This window comes from Artemia franciscana, chromosome 15, assembly GCF_032884065.1.
Source record: "Artemia franciscana chromosome 15, ASM3288406v1, whole genome shotgun sequence".
Lineage (NCBI taxonomy): Eukaryota > Metazoa > Arthropoda > Branchiopoda > Anostraca > Artemiidae > Artemia > Artemia franciscana.
This window is the reverse complement of record NC_088877.1, coordinates 6,209,466-6,226,574: the sequence shown is the minus strand read 5'-3', so window position 1 is coordinate 6,226,574 and position 17,109 is coordinate 6,209,466. Positions and strand designations below refer to the sequence as shown.

At 36.5% G+C, this 17,109-nt stretch overlaps 1 protein-coding gene across 4 annotated transcripts in view; it reads left to right on the top strand.

The window, feature by feature from the left end:
* Positions 1–1,989: 1,989 nt before the first annotated feature.
* LOC136035982 (transmembrane ascorbate-dependent reductase CYB561-like) overlaps positions 1,990–17,109 on the top strand; it is a 61,777-nt gene continuing 46,657 nt past the window's right edge. For 2 of the 4 annotated variants that reach the window (XM_065717886.1, XM_065717885.1), the window contains exon 1: positions 1,990–2,150. In XM_065717886.1, the coding sequence (XP_065573958.1) occupies positions 2,134–2,150 (17 nt within the window). In that variant the 5' untranslated portion in view covers positions 1,990–2,133. Of the gene's footprint in view, positions 2,151–13,384; positions 13,501–17,109 lie in introns of those variants that run through there. The other 2 variants (XM_065717883.1, XM_065717884.1) reach the window with 2 other exon arrangements.

Genomic DNA, 17,109 nt, shown 5'->3' with positions numbered 1-17,109 from the left:
CCTATTCTTGGGTCTGCCCCCTCCCCCTTGAAATTTTTTTGTAGGTACCCATGCAGGTCAAGGAATCCCTTCTCAAAGGAAATAAAGCATCAATAGATGTAAAGCAATAGAGAAAATAAAAGATAAAGGTTAAGAATATCTGCTCTCCAAAAGGAGACATGCTAGAAAAAAACAGTCTTAGATTGCTAATTTTATGCTTATTTTTATGGTTTTGTTTGTGTTTGTGACGATTCATTTATAAATTGAGTTCTGATATTTGTATCAAATTTCAAGTCTTAGTCCCCTTCCTTTACGACAGGGAACTCCTAAATGATATGATTAAAAAGACAAGGCAAAGGATATGGCATTAAACTTTACAGTCCCTACTGGCGGTGCTGATCTCCGTTTCTTGGCCCTTCAGCCAGGAAGTGCAATGGGGCAGCCATCCTGTGCTGTCGCACACCCTTCCTGTTTACCTTCCCCAGACTTCTCCAGGTACCCATTTAAAGCTGGGTCGACTCTGGCTAAGCTTACAGAGTCACGCCACTGACCCCCGTCCCAAACTGAAGAATTGGGTACACTGGGATTCGAACCTGCGTCCTCTCAGACAAGATGATATGATCGTCCTCTCAGAAATGATATGATTACACGACTATAAATCTGTCTTATCACAAAAATTGCCATTTGATGTTTTCCGACACAAATAACCGTTTGATAGTGATCAGGTGTTTCTAATCCAGATTTTTTGAAGCAGTGTACAATGTGTTAACTTTGTGCTGTCCCTTGCTTTGGGATGGAATTAATAACGAATAAATAAGCACCATTAATTACAGAGTTCACGAACACACACGATGTGTCCAGGACCATTGGTTCACAAAAAATTAGAGAGAAGAGGGGGGGGGGGATATATTTTCAAAACATGGTGAAGGTGCAGTTTTGCTAATTTGTTTTAAAGAAAATACCTAGAAAGATATTTCTCAATAAAAACACCGAATTAAGGTATTCCTCAAAATGTAGGGGGTGGACAATTGTTCTCCTCCCAACTGAAGCCCCTGGGTGAATCACAGGGCAATGAAGCAATAGAGCACGGGGGTATTTTCCCCTCTTTGGATCTGATTTGCCAATCAGACCCCAGTTACCCCCCCCCCTCCATCTGAAATGTAGTTCCTTCAATATGTTGTCAAAACTAAGACAAGCCTGCATATTTCAAGCATCCACAGAAACAAGTCAGTTCCATTTAGTATATCTTTACCTTTATGGTACTATATGGCTCATTTTTCGGTTTTTTCTGTCATTGTCACTTGATTTGGGAAAATTGGCTCCAGTTTTGCCTTCTATCACCCCCCCCCATGATTTTGACGGAATTACGCCACTGGTGTATCATCTGATTGGCTATCTCAAAATTTTGATCAAAGGTGGATCGGAGGGGGGCTAGTTGTCGTCCAATATTTTTAACACTTAAAAAAAGCACTAGAGGTCTAATTCCCTTTCAAATGAGCCCTTTCCCGACATTTTAGGACTGCTGGTTCGATGCGATCACCCCTGAGAAAAACATACAAGAAAAAAACAAATAAACGCGCATCCGTGATCTTTTTTTGGGCAAAAAATACAAAATTCTACATTATTGCGGATGGGAGCTTGAGAATTCTACAATAGTGTTCTCGGATACACGAATCTGATGATGTGTTTTTAAGTAAGATCCCTTGACTCTAAGGGGTGTTTCCCCCTTTTTCACAAATCTTTGAAATCAGGCGATACATCTATTGATATCAAAATTTTGTTCTTCAGAGTTTTGGTCACTTTTGAGCCGTGTCGCTCCTTACAGTTTGTTACCACGAACTGCTTGATATTCTGTATGACATATTGATTGATCTAACATGATTCAAATCATCTACTGATGACTTTGTGCAGATATATACGCCATCTATTTTGTTTAGAGACAACGAAGCTACGTAAAAACCATTTTTCAATTACGTAAAAGGCGGGCTTATGCTATAGTAGATTCAAACCAGAACGAAAGAATAAATATGCGGGAAGGAAAAAGCGATTCAGTCCAACAACAAGAGAGATTGCTTAATTAACTTTTGGTGAATGGATTAGTAGTTGCATCTACTAAAAGATTGGACTTTTAGGATTACTTCATCATCCAGCATAATGGGATCACAAGTGAAGTGAGTATCAAAGGAACTTGCTAAGACCCAGGGCAAGTAAGCATGGACGGAGGAAATTTAGGTGGTGGCGAGGCCAGCATCGGTTGGGAACCAATGTATGGTCCATCAGCCAGGAAAGAAAAGAGAGCCAAAGCTCCAAAATCAGTGACGTCGATTTGGAGGGGGGCATTTGCCCCCTAAAAAATTTCAAAAAATAAAGTCCTATCAGTTAATTTAACACTAATTTATTGAATAGGTTAATGTTAAACTAAGTGATTAAGACTTTATTTTTCCGGGGTGGTTCAAATGGAAGGAATAGATCCTATTCCTCCCTTTTAAGATACCCCCGAAAAATTTTGGTACTTGTCCAGTCGTGGATCCAGGGGGCGGGGTCGCACCCCTCTGACGTAGTGGTGGATTTGTGGTTGGGACCGCTTGCTCTGGTTTCGGTTAAGACGAAAGTTATTGTGTTTGTAATTGGTTTTAATATTTTAAAGTTTTTAATTATTAAGAATGTTTTGTTTTGCAATCAAGTTTGAAATAAGGTTTCGGTTACTTGGTGCGGTCTCTGTTAGATTATGCTTATGACGCATACCGCCAAAAAGTATTTACTTAAATTTAGGTTTATCTAACCTATCCGTACTACCACAAAAGTCAACTGGGATGCGAAAATCTTCATTTCGTAATAACAGGGAGGGGAAATTTGAAATCCTAATTTTTTTACAACCTCACATTTTAATGTACATTTTTTACATTTTTCAATTTGTTTTTACAATCAAATATTTGTTTTCGAGTCTTGCTATGGAATTGAGGCGAATAAATTCATATCATTACTTTTTTTGACTGTTTTTGTTTTTTGGGTTTACTTTTTTTTGCAAAGCAGGGTGGTTTTTACAACACTGCTGTTTTTTAGGGGATTTGTATAATAGAAATTAAATGCATGAAATGTTAATGAGAGATTAATAAAAATTAATTAGAGATCTACCACAGCTTGAAACCCTGAGAATTTAAGTCACCAATCTATACCTATCAAATACAAAAATAACAAACACATGATTATTTGTTTTTTAAGGAGTAGTTCGACTCATATACTTAGTTTGAAGCACATACCTAGATGCATCTTTATTAGAGTTCATATTTGTCTGACAATTTTGGTCTTTATTCGAATATTTTAGGATGAATAGAAGAGAACATACTAACAAAGAGCTCTAAACTGACAGGACTACCATTATAAACATTCACCAAAATATTGAGGTAGACATCGACCGCATGAAAAATATATATAAAAACTTACATTAAAATGTGAGGATTAAAACTAATAATGTTTTTAAAAACTTTTTAAAATAGCCCTAGCATCCTTACTTCAACTCCACTGTCTTAGAAAAAAATTTCCCTATTGTTTCTACTTTGTATTTTTTTTCGTATAGAAAGTCAGTGTGGTCTTCGTCGCTATTTTTTCATTAAATAAAAAAAAACAAGTTTTTTTAACTGAAAGTAAGGAGCGACATTAAAACTTAAAACGAACAGAAATTACCCCGTATATGAAAGGGGCTGCTCCTTCTTCAACGCCTTGCTCTTTGCACTAAAGTTTGACTCTTTCTCTCAACTCTACTTTTTAAAACAGTAAAAAGTTTAGCGTAAAGAGCAGGGCGTTGAAGAAGGAGCAGCCCCTTTCATATACGGGGTAATTTCTGTTCGTTTTAAGTTTTAATGTCGCTCCTTACTTTCAGTTAAAAAAACTTGTTTTTTTTAAATTTAATTTCTGAACGTTTTTTAGTTAATCCATGTTTTGATTTCGGCTCTCCGCAGATGAATAATTAAAGTGAAATTTGCATATTTGTTTATTTGGCTAAATGGCTTTCCCATAGTTTTGATCGAATGATTTTGCGAAAAAAGGAGGGGAAGGAGGTCCAGTTGCTCTCCAATTTTTTGGGTACTTAAAAAGGCAACTAGAACTTTTAGTTTTTACGAACGTTTTCATTAGTAAAAGATATACGTAACTTACGAATTAGCTTACGTAACAAACTTCTATGTTCGTATGTTTTTATTACGTATATGAGAAGGTTCGCCCACTCGTCAATACCTCGTCAATAACTCTTGCATTAAAGCTTAAATTTTGTCCCCTGAATCACAAAGGCCGTAGAATAAATAGTTGAAATTACTAAAAATCCTTTAGCGTAAAGAGTGAGGTATTAGGAGGAGGTGAACCCCTTATATGCGTAATATTTTCTGTTCGTTTTAAGTTTTAATGCTACTCCATACTTCCAGTTGAAAAAAACTTTTTCATATTTATTTTCTCATTGTTTTTTAAATAATGCTAGAAAATGCTGCGCCCCCTTTAAGGAAATCTTCTTCCCCCACGACAAATTCCTCCGTGGAAAATTTCCCCCACACAGACCCCTCTTTTCATCTCCCCCACCCAACCAAAAAATCCCCCTGAAAACGTCTCTACATTTCCCAATAACCATTAATATATGCAAAGACTGGTCAAAATTTGCAACTTGCAGCCCCTCCCACAGGGACTGTGGGGGAGTAAGTCGTCCCCAAAGACATAGTTATAAGGTTTTTCGACTATGCTGAATAAAATGGCTATCTCAGAATTTCGATCCGACGACTTTGGGAAAAAAATGAGCGTGGGAGGGGGCCTAGGTGCCATCCGATTTTGTTGGTCACTTAAAAAGGGCACTAGAACTTTTCATTTCCGTTCGAATGAGCCCTCTTGCAAAATTCTAGGACCACTGGGTCGATATGATCACCCCTGGGAAAAAGAAAAAACAAAACAAAAAAAAAAACAAATAAACACGCATCCGTGATTTGTCTTCTGGCAAAAAATACAAAATTCCACATTTTTGTAGATAGGATCTTGGAACTTGTACAAAAGGGTTCTCTGATACGCTGAATCTGATGGTGTGATTTTCATTAAGATTCTATGACTGTTAGGGGGTGTTTCACCCTATTTTCTAAAATAGGGCAGATTTTCTCAGGCTCGTAACTTTTGATGGGTAAGACTAAACTTAAAATCAGCGTTAAAATGCGATTCTTTTGATGTAACTATTGGTATCAAAATTCCGTTTTTTAGAGTTTTGGTTACTATTGAGCCGGGTCGCTCCTTACTACAGTTCGTTACCACGAACTGTTTGATTACTATCATAGTTACTAAGCGACGCCATGAAGTTAAGCGACATGCTAAGTGGTTTGACCTATACAAATTGTCACAATGAGTGCATGACCCCAAAAGATGGTTCAAGACCAATTTTTACAATAAAAAACTTAATTCACTCGCTATAGCGGTCAGAAGTGTAAAGGCACAAAATAATGTAGAAAATATCAAATATTTTTTTTTTTATAGATGATGGAGAGCTTTTTATTTTTTTTTATGGTGGGGCGGTTTTTTAACTTATTATTTTTTGTATCAATATTTTTATACAATTTTAATTTCAACATATTTATTAGAACTTTAACACTCACTAGATTTTCGATTCTATTTATCACTATTTCCACTACCTACCTACGACACATAACTGTCGAGGTTCCCTTTTAATTGCAGGTATTTCTTTGTTCGCAAGTTTATCAAAGTAACAATTATGTGTTCCCCCTAAAGAAAATCCTACATACGCCCCTAATTTCTCTAGTATATAAAACAAACTCGAGATACTTTATTGGCGAAATTGTGAAGGTTATTTGTGAATTATTAAATTGGGAGCTTCGGCATCGGCTGACAGTCTCAAAGACTAAGAAAAGTTCATTATTAACGCGACTCTTGACCTTGTTCATTTTAGTTCATTATTAATACGATTCTTGAGGACACCGGTTAGTGTGCTTGGACTAGTGATAGATATAGCGTCTCACCATGGATGTTCAAATTAAGATTTGGGATTTGCCAAGGACCGAAGAAGAGGCAATTATATTTTCTAGGGTAAGGGTTTATTGCCCAAAGCAAAACACTGCGTCAATGGACCCACCATTACTCTGTGCTCTGACTAGAAGCAAAATTTTTGGAAGTGTAACACTTCGTTCTGGGAGCATATTTCCAAGTTGTAGTTTTCAACATTTTGCTAATAAAGTATTCTATTTTCATCATATTTTTTTTTTTTATAAGCATTAACAAAACTTCACTTCTCGGGTACGTTTTATATAATAGACAATTACCAAAATTTCCTACTTCAACTCTTTTAATAACCCCAAATTTAAACCCCAAAATTAATTAAATCCTTCATGTTCGACGTCACCCATCCCAGTTACTCTCTCTTAGTAGCAAATGGTAATCATTTTCTCCTATAATAATAATAATTTGTTTATACCCGCTATACATACATGGATGTACACAGGGTATAGGAAATAAATGAAAAGAAAACTTAACAAAATAAAATTACACTTCTAACGAAAAGGACGGCAATACGCAGCTCATAATACTCATAATAAATCATATATATATAATAAATAGCTTATGATAGCTCATTAGTGCATAACATTAAAACACTCATAAAACATAACGCATAAACACTCATAATGCACAACGCATAAATAGCAGTATTATTAAAGCTATGGGGACAAAACTATTTTTTTCATTGCACAAGACAATTAAGGGGACAACAATGGAAGACTATGTTGTTCAGAGGGATGGTTTCATTTTCAATTACTATGTCGGAACGTCCTTTTTTCCTTTTCCTACTTTCTATCCTTCTTTTTTATGTAAAATTAAAAACCTATTTATAGATAGGGAGTGTAACGATGTCCTTACTACTACTACTATTACTACTAAGAACAACTCACTGAGTCAAACCCAACTCTGTACTCTCCTTTTAATTATCCAGTGGTGATTAATTCTCACCAAAATCCAGCGCAATCCTGTGTCGTTTACTTGGCTATAATTTCCTCAAGGGGTACTACTCCTCATGGTCACCCGTGAGGTTTTTTTTCAGTCATGATTCTCCTTAGGCAGATCGTGAAAGGTCCATCTTGACACCTCTGAGGCTACACCAGTATTTCTACCCCCCTTCCGGTGATAGGGACGGAGGAAGGAGCTTATGACAGAGCGAAGACCCAAAACCATCTCACAATCGTGAACAGCTCCATCTTTTTATACCCTGCCTATCCTCATCAGAAAATTCATCAAAAATGAAGAATATCTTAGCGCTTTGTTTAGTTCACTGTATTTAATAACGAAAAAAAAAAACTACTTCGGATGATCAAAGAGACCATCCACAAAAGAAAATATACACACAAAAATAATAAAATTTGGTAATGCTCAAGACTGGGGTATGTCTTTGACAGGGAAACTTTGGAAAGAGCGCTGTAGCAAGAAGTGGGTAAATAGGGGACACAGCCTCCCTAAATATTTTCGAAATGACACCTTTACTTACAAATTCTAACTGTTTAGCTATAAACAATCAAACAAAAAAGAGCGGATTATGTATGAAGTATGATAACATAACCAGACAGCTTGAATAACCAAGGCCCATTCTCAGTGAGGTTTCAGTGATGCCGATATTTAGCTAGCACCAATTTAAGCCAATTACATTTTTTTGAAGTTTCTGATAGGCTGAAAAGTTCTACGAACAATTCTGATTGGCTTAATTATCACTAGTTAAATCTCAGTATTAGTTAAATCCCACTGTCGATAATCTTTAAAGAAGATTAGATATGATCCGCTACCGTCACCTAGTAAAGTCCCTTTCCCTGGGAAATCCAGGAGTACTATTTGAGTGTTGTAGTCTTTACGCACACTCTATTTGTAGATACGCACACTCGATTCGACCGAGTTTATAATCTCTTGGTTTACAGGACAAGTGCAACTTTTTTTTTTTTTAATCTAGGGGGACAAGAGGCAATGACGTAGCTTAGAAATGTTCTTTCTCTTAAAAAACAGTTTTCTGATGGGCCTTCCAGTGCTCCATGAAACGTTACCAACTGATCGCAGCCTTTCTATGTGTTTCAAGGAGTGACAAAAAAATATCTCCATCCCCCTTCCGGGGATAGGGACGGAGGAAGGAGCTTATGACAGAGCGGAAACCTCAAGCCATCTCACAACCCGTGAACAGCTCCATCTTTTTGTAGCCAGCCAAAAAAAAATAAAAAATCCAAATATTTCAATGTCATGTCCGCGAGCCTTTATCAGCGTAAAAGAAAAAAAAGAGAGAAAACAAAAATAATGTAAATCAATAAAAAAAGACGAAAAACAAAACAACAAGAAAGAGAGAAAAAGAGGAACAAAAGACAAACAAATCTTGGGAGACGAGTGCTCCAGTGCTTCCAGTGCTTCATGAAACGTCACCAACTGATGGCAGCCCCTCTATGTGTTTCAAGGAGTGACGAAAAAAAATTACTTTAGGGGTCTTCTTTTCTATTCGTTTAGTATCTGGGCAGGGCAGTATCCATTTTTTTTGAGGGGGGGGGGGGGTACAAAAAAACTTTTAAGAACGCATCAACAATTTTTTTATATTCATGTTGTTACGTTTTTACGAGTTAGACAAACATTTCGGGTGGGGGTCAAACTCCCTACCCCCTCCTGGACACCGCCTTGATCTGGGGGCTGGTCCAGTTTTGGAATATCTGCAATCTCTATTTGACTATGAAAATGTGATGCATTCTTCATCGCTGCATTAGGCATTTTTCGCACGAGGGAAAAATCAAGGTGTTAATAACTTTTAAAAATCGTGTAAATCAGGTACCCCTACATGTGGTAGATGTGTGCGCCAAATGGCACGACCAGGTGGGGTTTGGCTAAAGTGTGCCATGTGTGGTAGAACAAGTGGCTGCAAGTGGCGTTCCAAAATGTGCGTCAGCGGAAAGTGGGCAAACCTTCGGAAAAATGTAACAAAAAAAAATAGGAATTTATTTTGCTCAAAACTGAATGTTATATGATGACGAGGTTTCTCCGCCGCAAGCTTAAACAACCTTGTTGACTTATAACGAAATTATATAAAAAAACTAGTTTTTCTAACTGAAAGTAAGGAGCGACATTAAAACTTAAAACGAACAGAAATTACTCCGTATATGAAATGGGTTGTCCCCTCCGCAATCCCTCGCTCTTTATGCTAAAGCTTTTAATTGTTTTAAAAAGCAGAATTGTGGTAAAGAGTCAAACTTTAGCGTAAAGAGCGAAGGATTGCGGAGGGGACAACCCATTTCATATACGGAGTAATTTCTGTTCGTTTTAAGTTTTAATATCGCTCCTTACTTTCAGTTAGAAAAACTAGTTTTTTTATATAATTTCTGAACGTTTTTGAATTAATGCATGTTTGATTTTGGCTCTCCACACATAAATTATTAAAATGAAATTTACATTTTAATTCCTTTTTTGGCTAAATGACTTTCTCTTAGTTCTGATCAGACGATTTTGAGAAATATGGGATGGGGAAGGAGGCCTAGTTGCCCTGCAATTTTTTGGTTATATAAAAAGGCAACTATAAATTTCAATTTTTAACGAATGTTTTTATTAGTAAAAAAATATACGTAACTTAAGAATTAGCTTACGCAACAAACTTTTATATTCTTAAATTTTTATTATGTTTATGAGGGGGTTTGTACCCTCGTTAATACCTCGCTCTTTACACTAAATCGAAAGTTTTGTCCCAATTCTTTAAGAATGACCCCTGAATCCGAAAGGCTGTAGAATAAATAGTTGAAATTACTAAAAAATACTATAGCATAAAGAGCGAGGTATTTATCTCCTCCTAAATACCTCGCTCTTTATGCTAAAGTATTTTTAGCAACTCCTCATATGCGTAATAATCTCTGTTCGTTTTAAGTTTCAATGCTACTCCTTAGATTCAATTGAAAAAAATTTTCCATGTTTATTTTTTCATTGTTTTTTTTATAGTAATTTTAGAAAATCCTGCGCCCTTTTCATTGAATTTCTGTTCCCCCATGAGATATTTTTCCAAGGAAAGATCCTCCCACATAGATCCCTCCCCTCAACCCCAAAACCAAAAAGAAATCCCCTGAAAACGCTGTACACTTCCCAATAACCATTATTGTATGTTAACACTGGCCGAAGTTTGTAACTTGCAGCCCCTCACCCAGGGACTGTGGGGGAATAAGTCATTCCTGAAGACATAGTTATTGTGGTTTTCGACCATGCGGAACAAAATGGCTATTTCAAAATTTTGATCCGTTGACTTTGGAGAAAAAATGAGCGTGGGAGGGGGCCTAGGTGCCCTCCAATTTTTTTCGTCACTTAAAGGGGGCACTAGAACTTTTCATTTCCTTTAGAATGAGCTCTCTTGCGACATTCTAGGACCACTTGGTCGATACGATGACCCCTGGGAAAAAGAAAAAAAAACCAAAAACAAACAAATAAACACGCACCCGTGATTTGTCTTCTGGCAAAAAATACGGAATTCCACATTTTTGTAGATAGGAGCTTGAAACTTCTGCAATAGGGTTCTCTGATACACTGAATCGGATGGTGTGATTTTCATTAAGATTCTATGACTTTTAGGGGTTGTTTTCCCCTATTTTTTAAAATAAGGCAAATTTTCTCAGGCTCGTAACTTTTGATGGGTAAGACCAAACTTGATTAAACTTATATATTTAAAATCAGCATTAAAATGCAATTCTTTTGATGTAGCTATTGATATCAAAATCCCATTTTTTTGAGTTTTGGTTGCTATTGAGCCGGGTCGCTCCTTACTACAGTTTGTTACCACGAACTGTTTGATTTTAAACCAATTATACTCACAGTTTCAGTTTCAAACATTAGTATGTTTCTGTTTCCCTGGCCTTGGGAATGATAATACATAAAATTAATGAGTCCAATGATAAAGTATATTGTGCTTTCGGTGCAAGTTATAGCTATATGCTTGCCACAATATCACAGTTAGCATAAAGATTAAACATTTGCTTGGAATCATTTGTTCAAAAAGATTCAGATCTTATTAGAAATATTTTCTTCGGAACTTTCGTTTTCGCTTTTATCGATAATTATCTTTTCGCTTAAATCGATAATTAAGTTTCCCGGAGATTAAAGAAACATTCTTTTAAAATCAAAATATCTTAACTGGCGATTTTTTTTATAATATCAAAATATAATTATTTAATTAAATTTCTTTACATTACAAAAATTAAAGATAATTTGCCTGCAAAATAAATTATTTATAACCTTTTAAAATAAAAACCGTTCGATTCTTGGTGTCACTAGTTATTTGGTTTGGAACGGGGGTCAGTGGCGTGACTCTGTAAGCTCAGCCAGGGTTGACCCACCTCTAAACGAGTACCTGGAGGAATCTGGAGAAGGTAAACAGGAAGGGTGTGTGAAAGCACAGGATGGCTGGCCCCGACCCCCCATTGCTCTTCCTGGCTGAAAGGCCATGGAACTGACATCAGCACTGTTGGTAGGGACTGTAGAGTCTAATGGGGTACTTCCGTATTATATGGTACACACTCGAGAAGTGAAGTTTGGTCAATACTAATGAGATAAAACAAAATATGATTAAAATACCGAACTTCAGCAACAAATTTACGAAAACTACAACAAAGAATTATGCTAGTGGGGCCACACAGAACGCATCATATATTAAATACCTAACCTAACCTAAATACCAACTAAATATTTAATCAAAATATCGCTACAATGTAGTTTTCCACCAAGCCAAAGCTAATTGTCCGGTATAAAGACCGAGGAAATCGGTTATTGTCTCTTCTTCGTGATCCAAATTCTCGAATGTGTACCATATTGTATGGAAGTACCTTTAATGCAGTATTTCTGTTTTTTTTTCAAAAAACCTTCCCTATATAGGGGTCTTTTTTTCAAAATAGCCTCCCAACATATCTCCCTCTGCCTCCTCAGCTCTTGTAAAAGCCAAACCCCAGTCGCACTTCAAAGAGGGGTGCATGAAATACTGTGTGATTGCAGGAATTATTATGTCGGCAGAAACCATCTAAGCTGGTGAAAAAGTTTACAACAACAAAAGGCGAGTCACAGAGCAGAAACAGCAAAAGAAAAATATATCGTTCATTGCATTTGTTTTTCATACCAACGACTTTTGTGCTCACAGATAATAAAGAAACATATAATGATTCTTCTGGTGCTCAAATTGCTTGACTCAAGGGGTTCGATATTTTGAAGGAATACCCTATCTCATCAGTTATAGACTTTTTTCTTATTTTGAAATAAAATAAATGGTAAGGAGTGCGGTAGTGGATTGTAGTTCATACTGGTCGTGTTGATCTTCGTTTCCTGGCCCTTCGGCCAGGAAGTGCAAAGGGGAGTTGGGGCCAGCCACCCTCTGTCTTGGTGCACCCTTCCTCTTTACCTTACCCACTCTGGGTACCCATTTAGGCTGGGTCGACTCTGGCTGAACTTACAGAGTTACGCCACTTACCCTCGTTCCATACCAAATAATCAGTGACAACAGGATTCCAACTCCTTTTCTCAGCGTGAAAGATTTCTGGTTTGTATGGCCAAACTATTTAGAATTAATTGGGCGGTCTTATTATAACTTGCGGAGCATGGATAAAAGATCCGAACAAACGTCTGAAAATTAAAAGCCGACGCCTAATTCCCCCCACGATCTTAGAATAACCGTTTAACTTATCCGGTATTGTGCCAGACACAGAGATCTTCAGATAATATGAAACATACATCCTTAGAAAGTGTTATTATTTTTTTCTTTATTGAACGGAGCAGGATTTTCTTTTTTAAAGGTCAGGAAAGGGTAGTCCCTAAAAATAGTCTAGCATACCTGTTTGAAAAACATAAAAAATATTCTAGCAATTCGACAGCTCAGGAATTCCATGTAGTGCCACCCACATTTATTGAAAACCTTGTCGACACAGGATGCATATCATTTAAAATTTATCGTTTATTGAATAGATAGAACTTGCTTAACAATTAGCAACAGGTTATAAGTTTTCTTTATTTTAAATTTGCACCTAGTTACTTGTTCGAACTGTTGACACATTCACGATCCCCTGTCAATGTTTACCCACATTACTTTGGGAGTTCCCTGTGGTGCTGATAAAATTCGCTAATGTACCCTTTGTCTTTGAAATGGTCAGCCGACGCTGAAACTCACAAAATGATTTTTAAGGTGTCAAATCGCCTTATGCTACTATAAATTATTTGCGCCACCCTCTTTCTTGTTTTCCTTTTATAAACAAACTTTGTCCATTCAATGATGAAATAGCGCCAATATTCTTTTTGGAACAGTGAGAGGCTCGGGCATTCTCCTTAAATTGAAGATATATGTTTAACAAAGGAAATAAGTAATTGAGGTTGATTCAATCAATTTGTGCGAAGATTAGAGAGTCTGAAAAATGAGTTTCTTTTAGTTGGTTCCAAGTAAATGGCAAAAAAAGATTCTATAAGTGTCCAATCCTTTGTTTTTCATAAAATAAACTCGGCCATGCCATGTGAAGGTCTTTTAAAGTGAGTGGATTTTATTTAAAATCAAACTTACTTGCAGCCCATTGTAATGGGCTGCAAGTAAGGAGCAGCTCGTTCTAACAGTAGTTAAAATTGAAAATCTAAAAAAGGAGTTTTCGTAACAATATATACATCAAAATTGGGGCTGGGTTGGGTTGTCCAAGATGTTTTGATGTGCATTTTTGGTACTTGTGTATTATTTAGAACACACTAAATAAGTGCAGTTAGGTTCTTTCGTGAAACAAACTACGATGCAGGTACGTTTTAATTGAATATTTTATATATAGAGGTGGTCAGGTTAGGTTAATTTAGGTATTTGATATAATGCACCCCACCCCTCCTAATGTGCAAATATATAGCCCAAACTTTTGATAAAGGTAATGAGATCAAACGAAATATGATGAAAATGTAATACTTTATTAGGAAAATTGTAAAATTATATCTTAAAATTATGTACCCAGAACGCAGAAATGTCGTTAAAAATCGCGTTAAAAAAAGGTCTTCCTTCTGCCTTTACTGCCGCCCGCCACATATACTCTACTAAGGATGATTGTAAATTATGGCGGGATGTACCTCGGTGCCTAACAAAAGAACCTAACTTCAATTATTGATTGTGTTCTGAATAATACACAAGTACCGCCTTTTCTTTCTACAATGTAATTTCTAGTTTAACGGTATAAAAAGTAACCAGTAAATAAAATGTTTGACATTACCCCCCCCCCCCCCGCCTGCATTTGTTGAACTATTAAGGGATTTCTATATAGCATTATAATACTTTAGTTCTAAGAGCGGGGGAACATGTTCCCCGATATATGAAACAAGTTCTACTAATTCAAGATTTTACTATCGCTCAGACGGCAGTGGGGTTGACATTGGATCCCCAAGATTGTCTGACTCCAGTATTTCATTTTTTCTTTTTTAAGTAAATCTATCAATATAGTCAATTATTGGGGCCCTTTTCACATTGCCCTCCTCCCAAGATTTTGCTCTAGATCTAACAGTGATCACAATTTACTTTTATTTTCAAAAAAGACATGTTTTTTACATTTAATTTTACTCTTTGTTTACATGAAAGTGATGTTGGCTTGCCCCTAATTTCCTTGCAATTTTAGTTGTTGATTCAAGAGATATTTCGGGTGTGGAAAATATTCTACTTCCGGGAACTAGCAATCTTTTTGCATCGGAGCAACAGCCATGTGCATTGATGCTAGATTCTTTTCTAAGCAACATTAGCAGCCGTTGAATACCCAGCCAGCGCCAACATTGACAACAAGGCTGTACCAAGGGGGGAGTGGTTTGGGGTTTGAACCAAAGTAAGTAGACTGCCTTCTTGCTCTACACAAGTTTTTCTGCAATGAGCCGAAGGGTAAGTGGGCGATTGTCTAGCTAAGAATGGGAAAAGTAAGAAACAAATTTACAGTCGTCATGGAAGCAAATACCCCCCCCCCCAAAAAAAAAAAAAACTAAGCAAAACAAACTTCCTCCATGAAAAATATTGGTCTAGAAAAGCATTGTATTGTCTTTAACCTCAGCATCCTCTTTTAAAATCCTCTGATAACCGCTCCTGCCGAATGTCAGATAGTACCATCAATCCAAGAAAAACTAGAGAGGGGTACATTTTTCAAATCTAAGAGACGCTATTTTTTCCAGCAAAAAATACCTAAAAAGGCATTTTTCGGTGAAAATACCAAACTAAACATATTTTCAAAACCTAGGGTGGCAATACTCCTCTGCCTACTGCATATATGCCACTGAGGTCAGATCTTTGTATGCTTCTGATTTGAACACGAACACAAAAAAATATTTACCACAATCGAAAAATATAGGTTAGAGCACAAGAAAAAAACTATAAACCATGTCCAATTTTGTATTTAGCAACAAAATGATAATAAGTAGATGTGAGATAGGTGAACTGGATCACCTTGATATGCTTGGGCTCTAGTAATACATCAATTTTATAAGCTGTCAGTCATGCATATGTCAAATGACTACAAATAACATACTTATGTAGTATAGGAACTGAATATAAGCTCTAATTGCAACTGACTTATAACAAAGAGCTTGCTTAAAAAAATAATTTATGATTATTCAAAAATAATAATAAGAAGATCGTGAATTCTTGTTCTCTGACAATTGGTCACGCAAGACTTTGCTGTGTAAGTTTAACTAGTAGTTTTGAAACTAGCATGTGGCGCTACAGCTCTTGTTAAATATGGCAAAGTCGCTATTCATGTAATGCTAAAGATGGCGCCGGCATACGGTGTATGAAAATGGTGTTAAACATAGGGCTAAATATGACAATGGTGCTATGACAAGGTGCCAATTATGGAATTGGTAGTATATTGCGCTGCGCATATGGCGCTAATTATGACAATGGTTATATGCATATGACTGTGATCATGATAGCAAGGCTAAAGATGCTATGCATCTGGTAGTAAATATGGTAATTTGGAGACATAGTTATTTTCCATAGTTTTATGGGGAGACTTCTAATAAATGATCGAAAAACGTTAGCCGGTTACTTCGATCCGACATTCATCGATTTTGAGAATGCAATTTGACTCTGTGGACCACCAGAGTCTGTGGAAGATCTTGCTGCACAACGGAATTCCCGAAAAGATAGTTTTGCTGGCCAAACCTCTCTATGAAGACAGTGAGTGGCGTGTAAAGAAACCAAGTGGCCACGCCAGGGTTATTAACTGCCGACGTCTATAAAGAGTGGAAATCAAGGCCAAAAATGAGTGAATTTTTTTCTCAAAAAGAGTGCAAGTCAAAAAATTAGCGCATCGCCTTTTCTGTGTCCTCTCTGAGGTAAAAAAGAGTTCATTCAAATCAAAAAATGTGCAAATTGGCAACCCTAATCCTTAGGTTAAATGCACTTTTGATGAATATGCCAAGTAGGCCTACTGACGCCCAAATGAAAACTGACACCCAAAATAAGTGATTTTCACTCTTCCGTGTCCCCTCTGAGATAAAAAGAATACATTTCGCGAAAAAAGTGTGCAAACTGGCAACCCTGGGCCGAACCCGTTTCTTCCGCATCCTGTCAAGATTTAAAAGGACTTGTCTTTTTGCCACTACTATTCCTAATTGTAATTGATCACATAATGCTAAGCACCAGTACTAGTACAGACGGCATCCAGCTGACTTCTGAGATAACTTCGAAGACCACACTGCCTTTCCATGACGAAAATAAAACAGTTCAAAATAGGGATGATACCTTTTTATTGACAGTGAATAGATATAAAAGTATTTAACTGGATATTTCGAACACATATACAGTGTTCATCATCAGCAGTAAAACTAAAAGACATGAATAAAAATAAACAAAATTTATACCTAATAAACTAATTACATATAGTTTATTGCTCTTATTTTTGTCAATGCAACAGCCGAGGCAAATCTCTTTGACCTTTTTGGTTCCGGTTCATTAGAATTATCTGACATATTACGTGGACAGAGGTCATAGCTCTTAGGTGAGGTGATATTTACTTTATTTGACCTCAGTAAATTATCATAAATTGAGTTCAATCCAAATTCACCTGTATCTCTGCTTATGGAAATATTCTTGAATAGATTTTTTTTTTAATTTCGATTGTTTCCCTGAAAGTT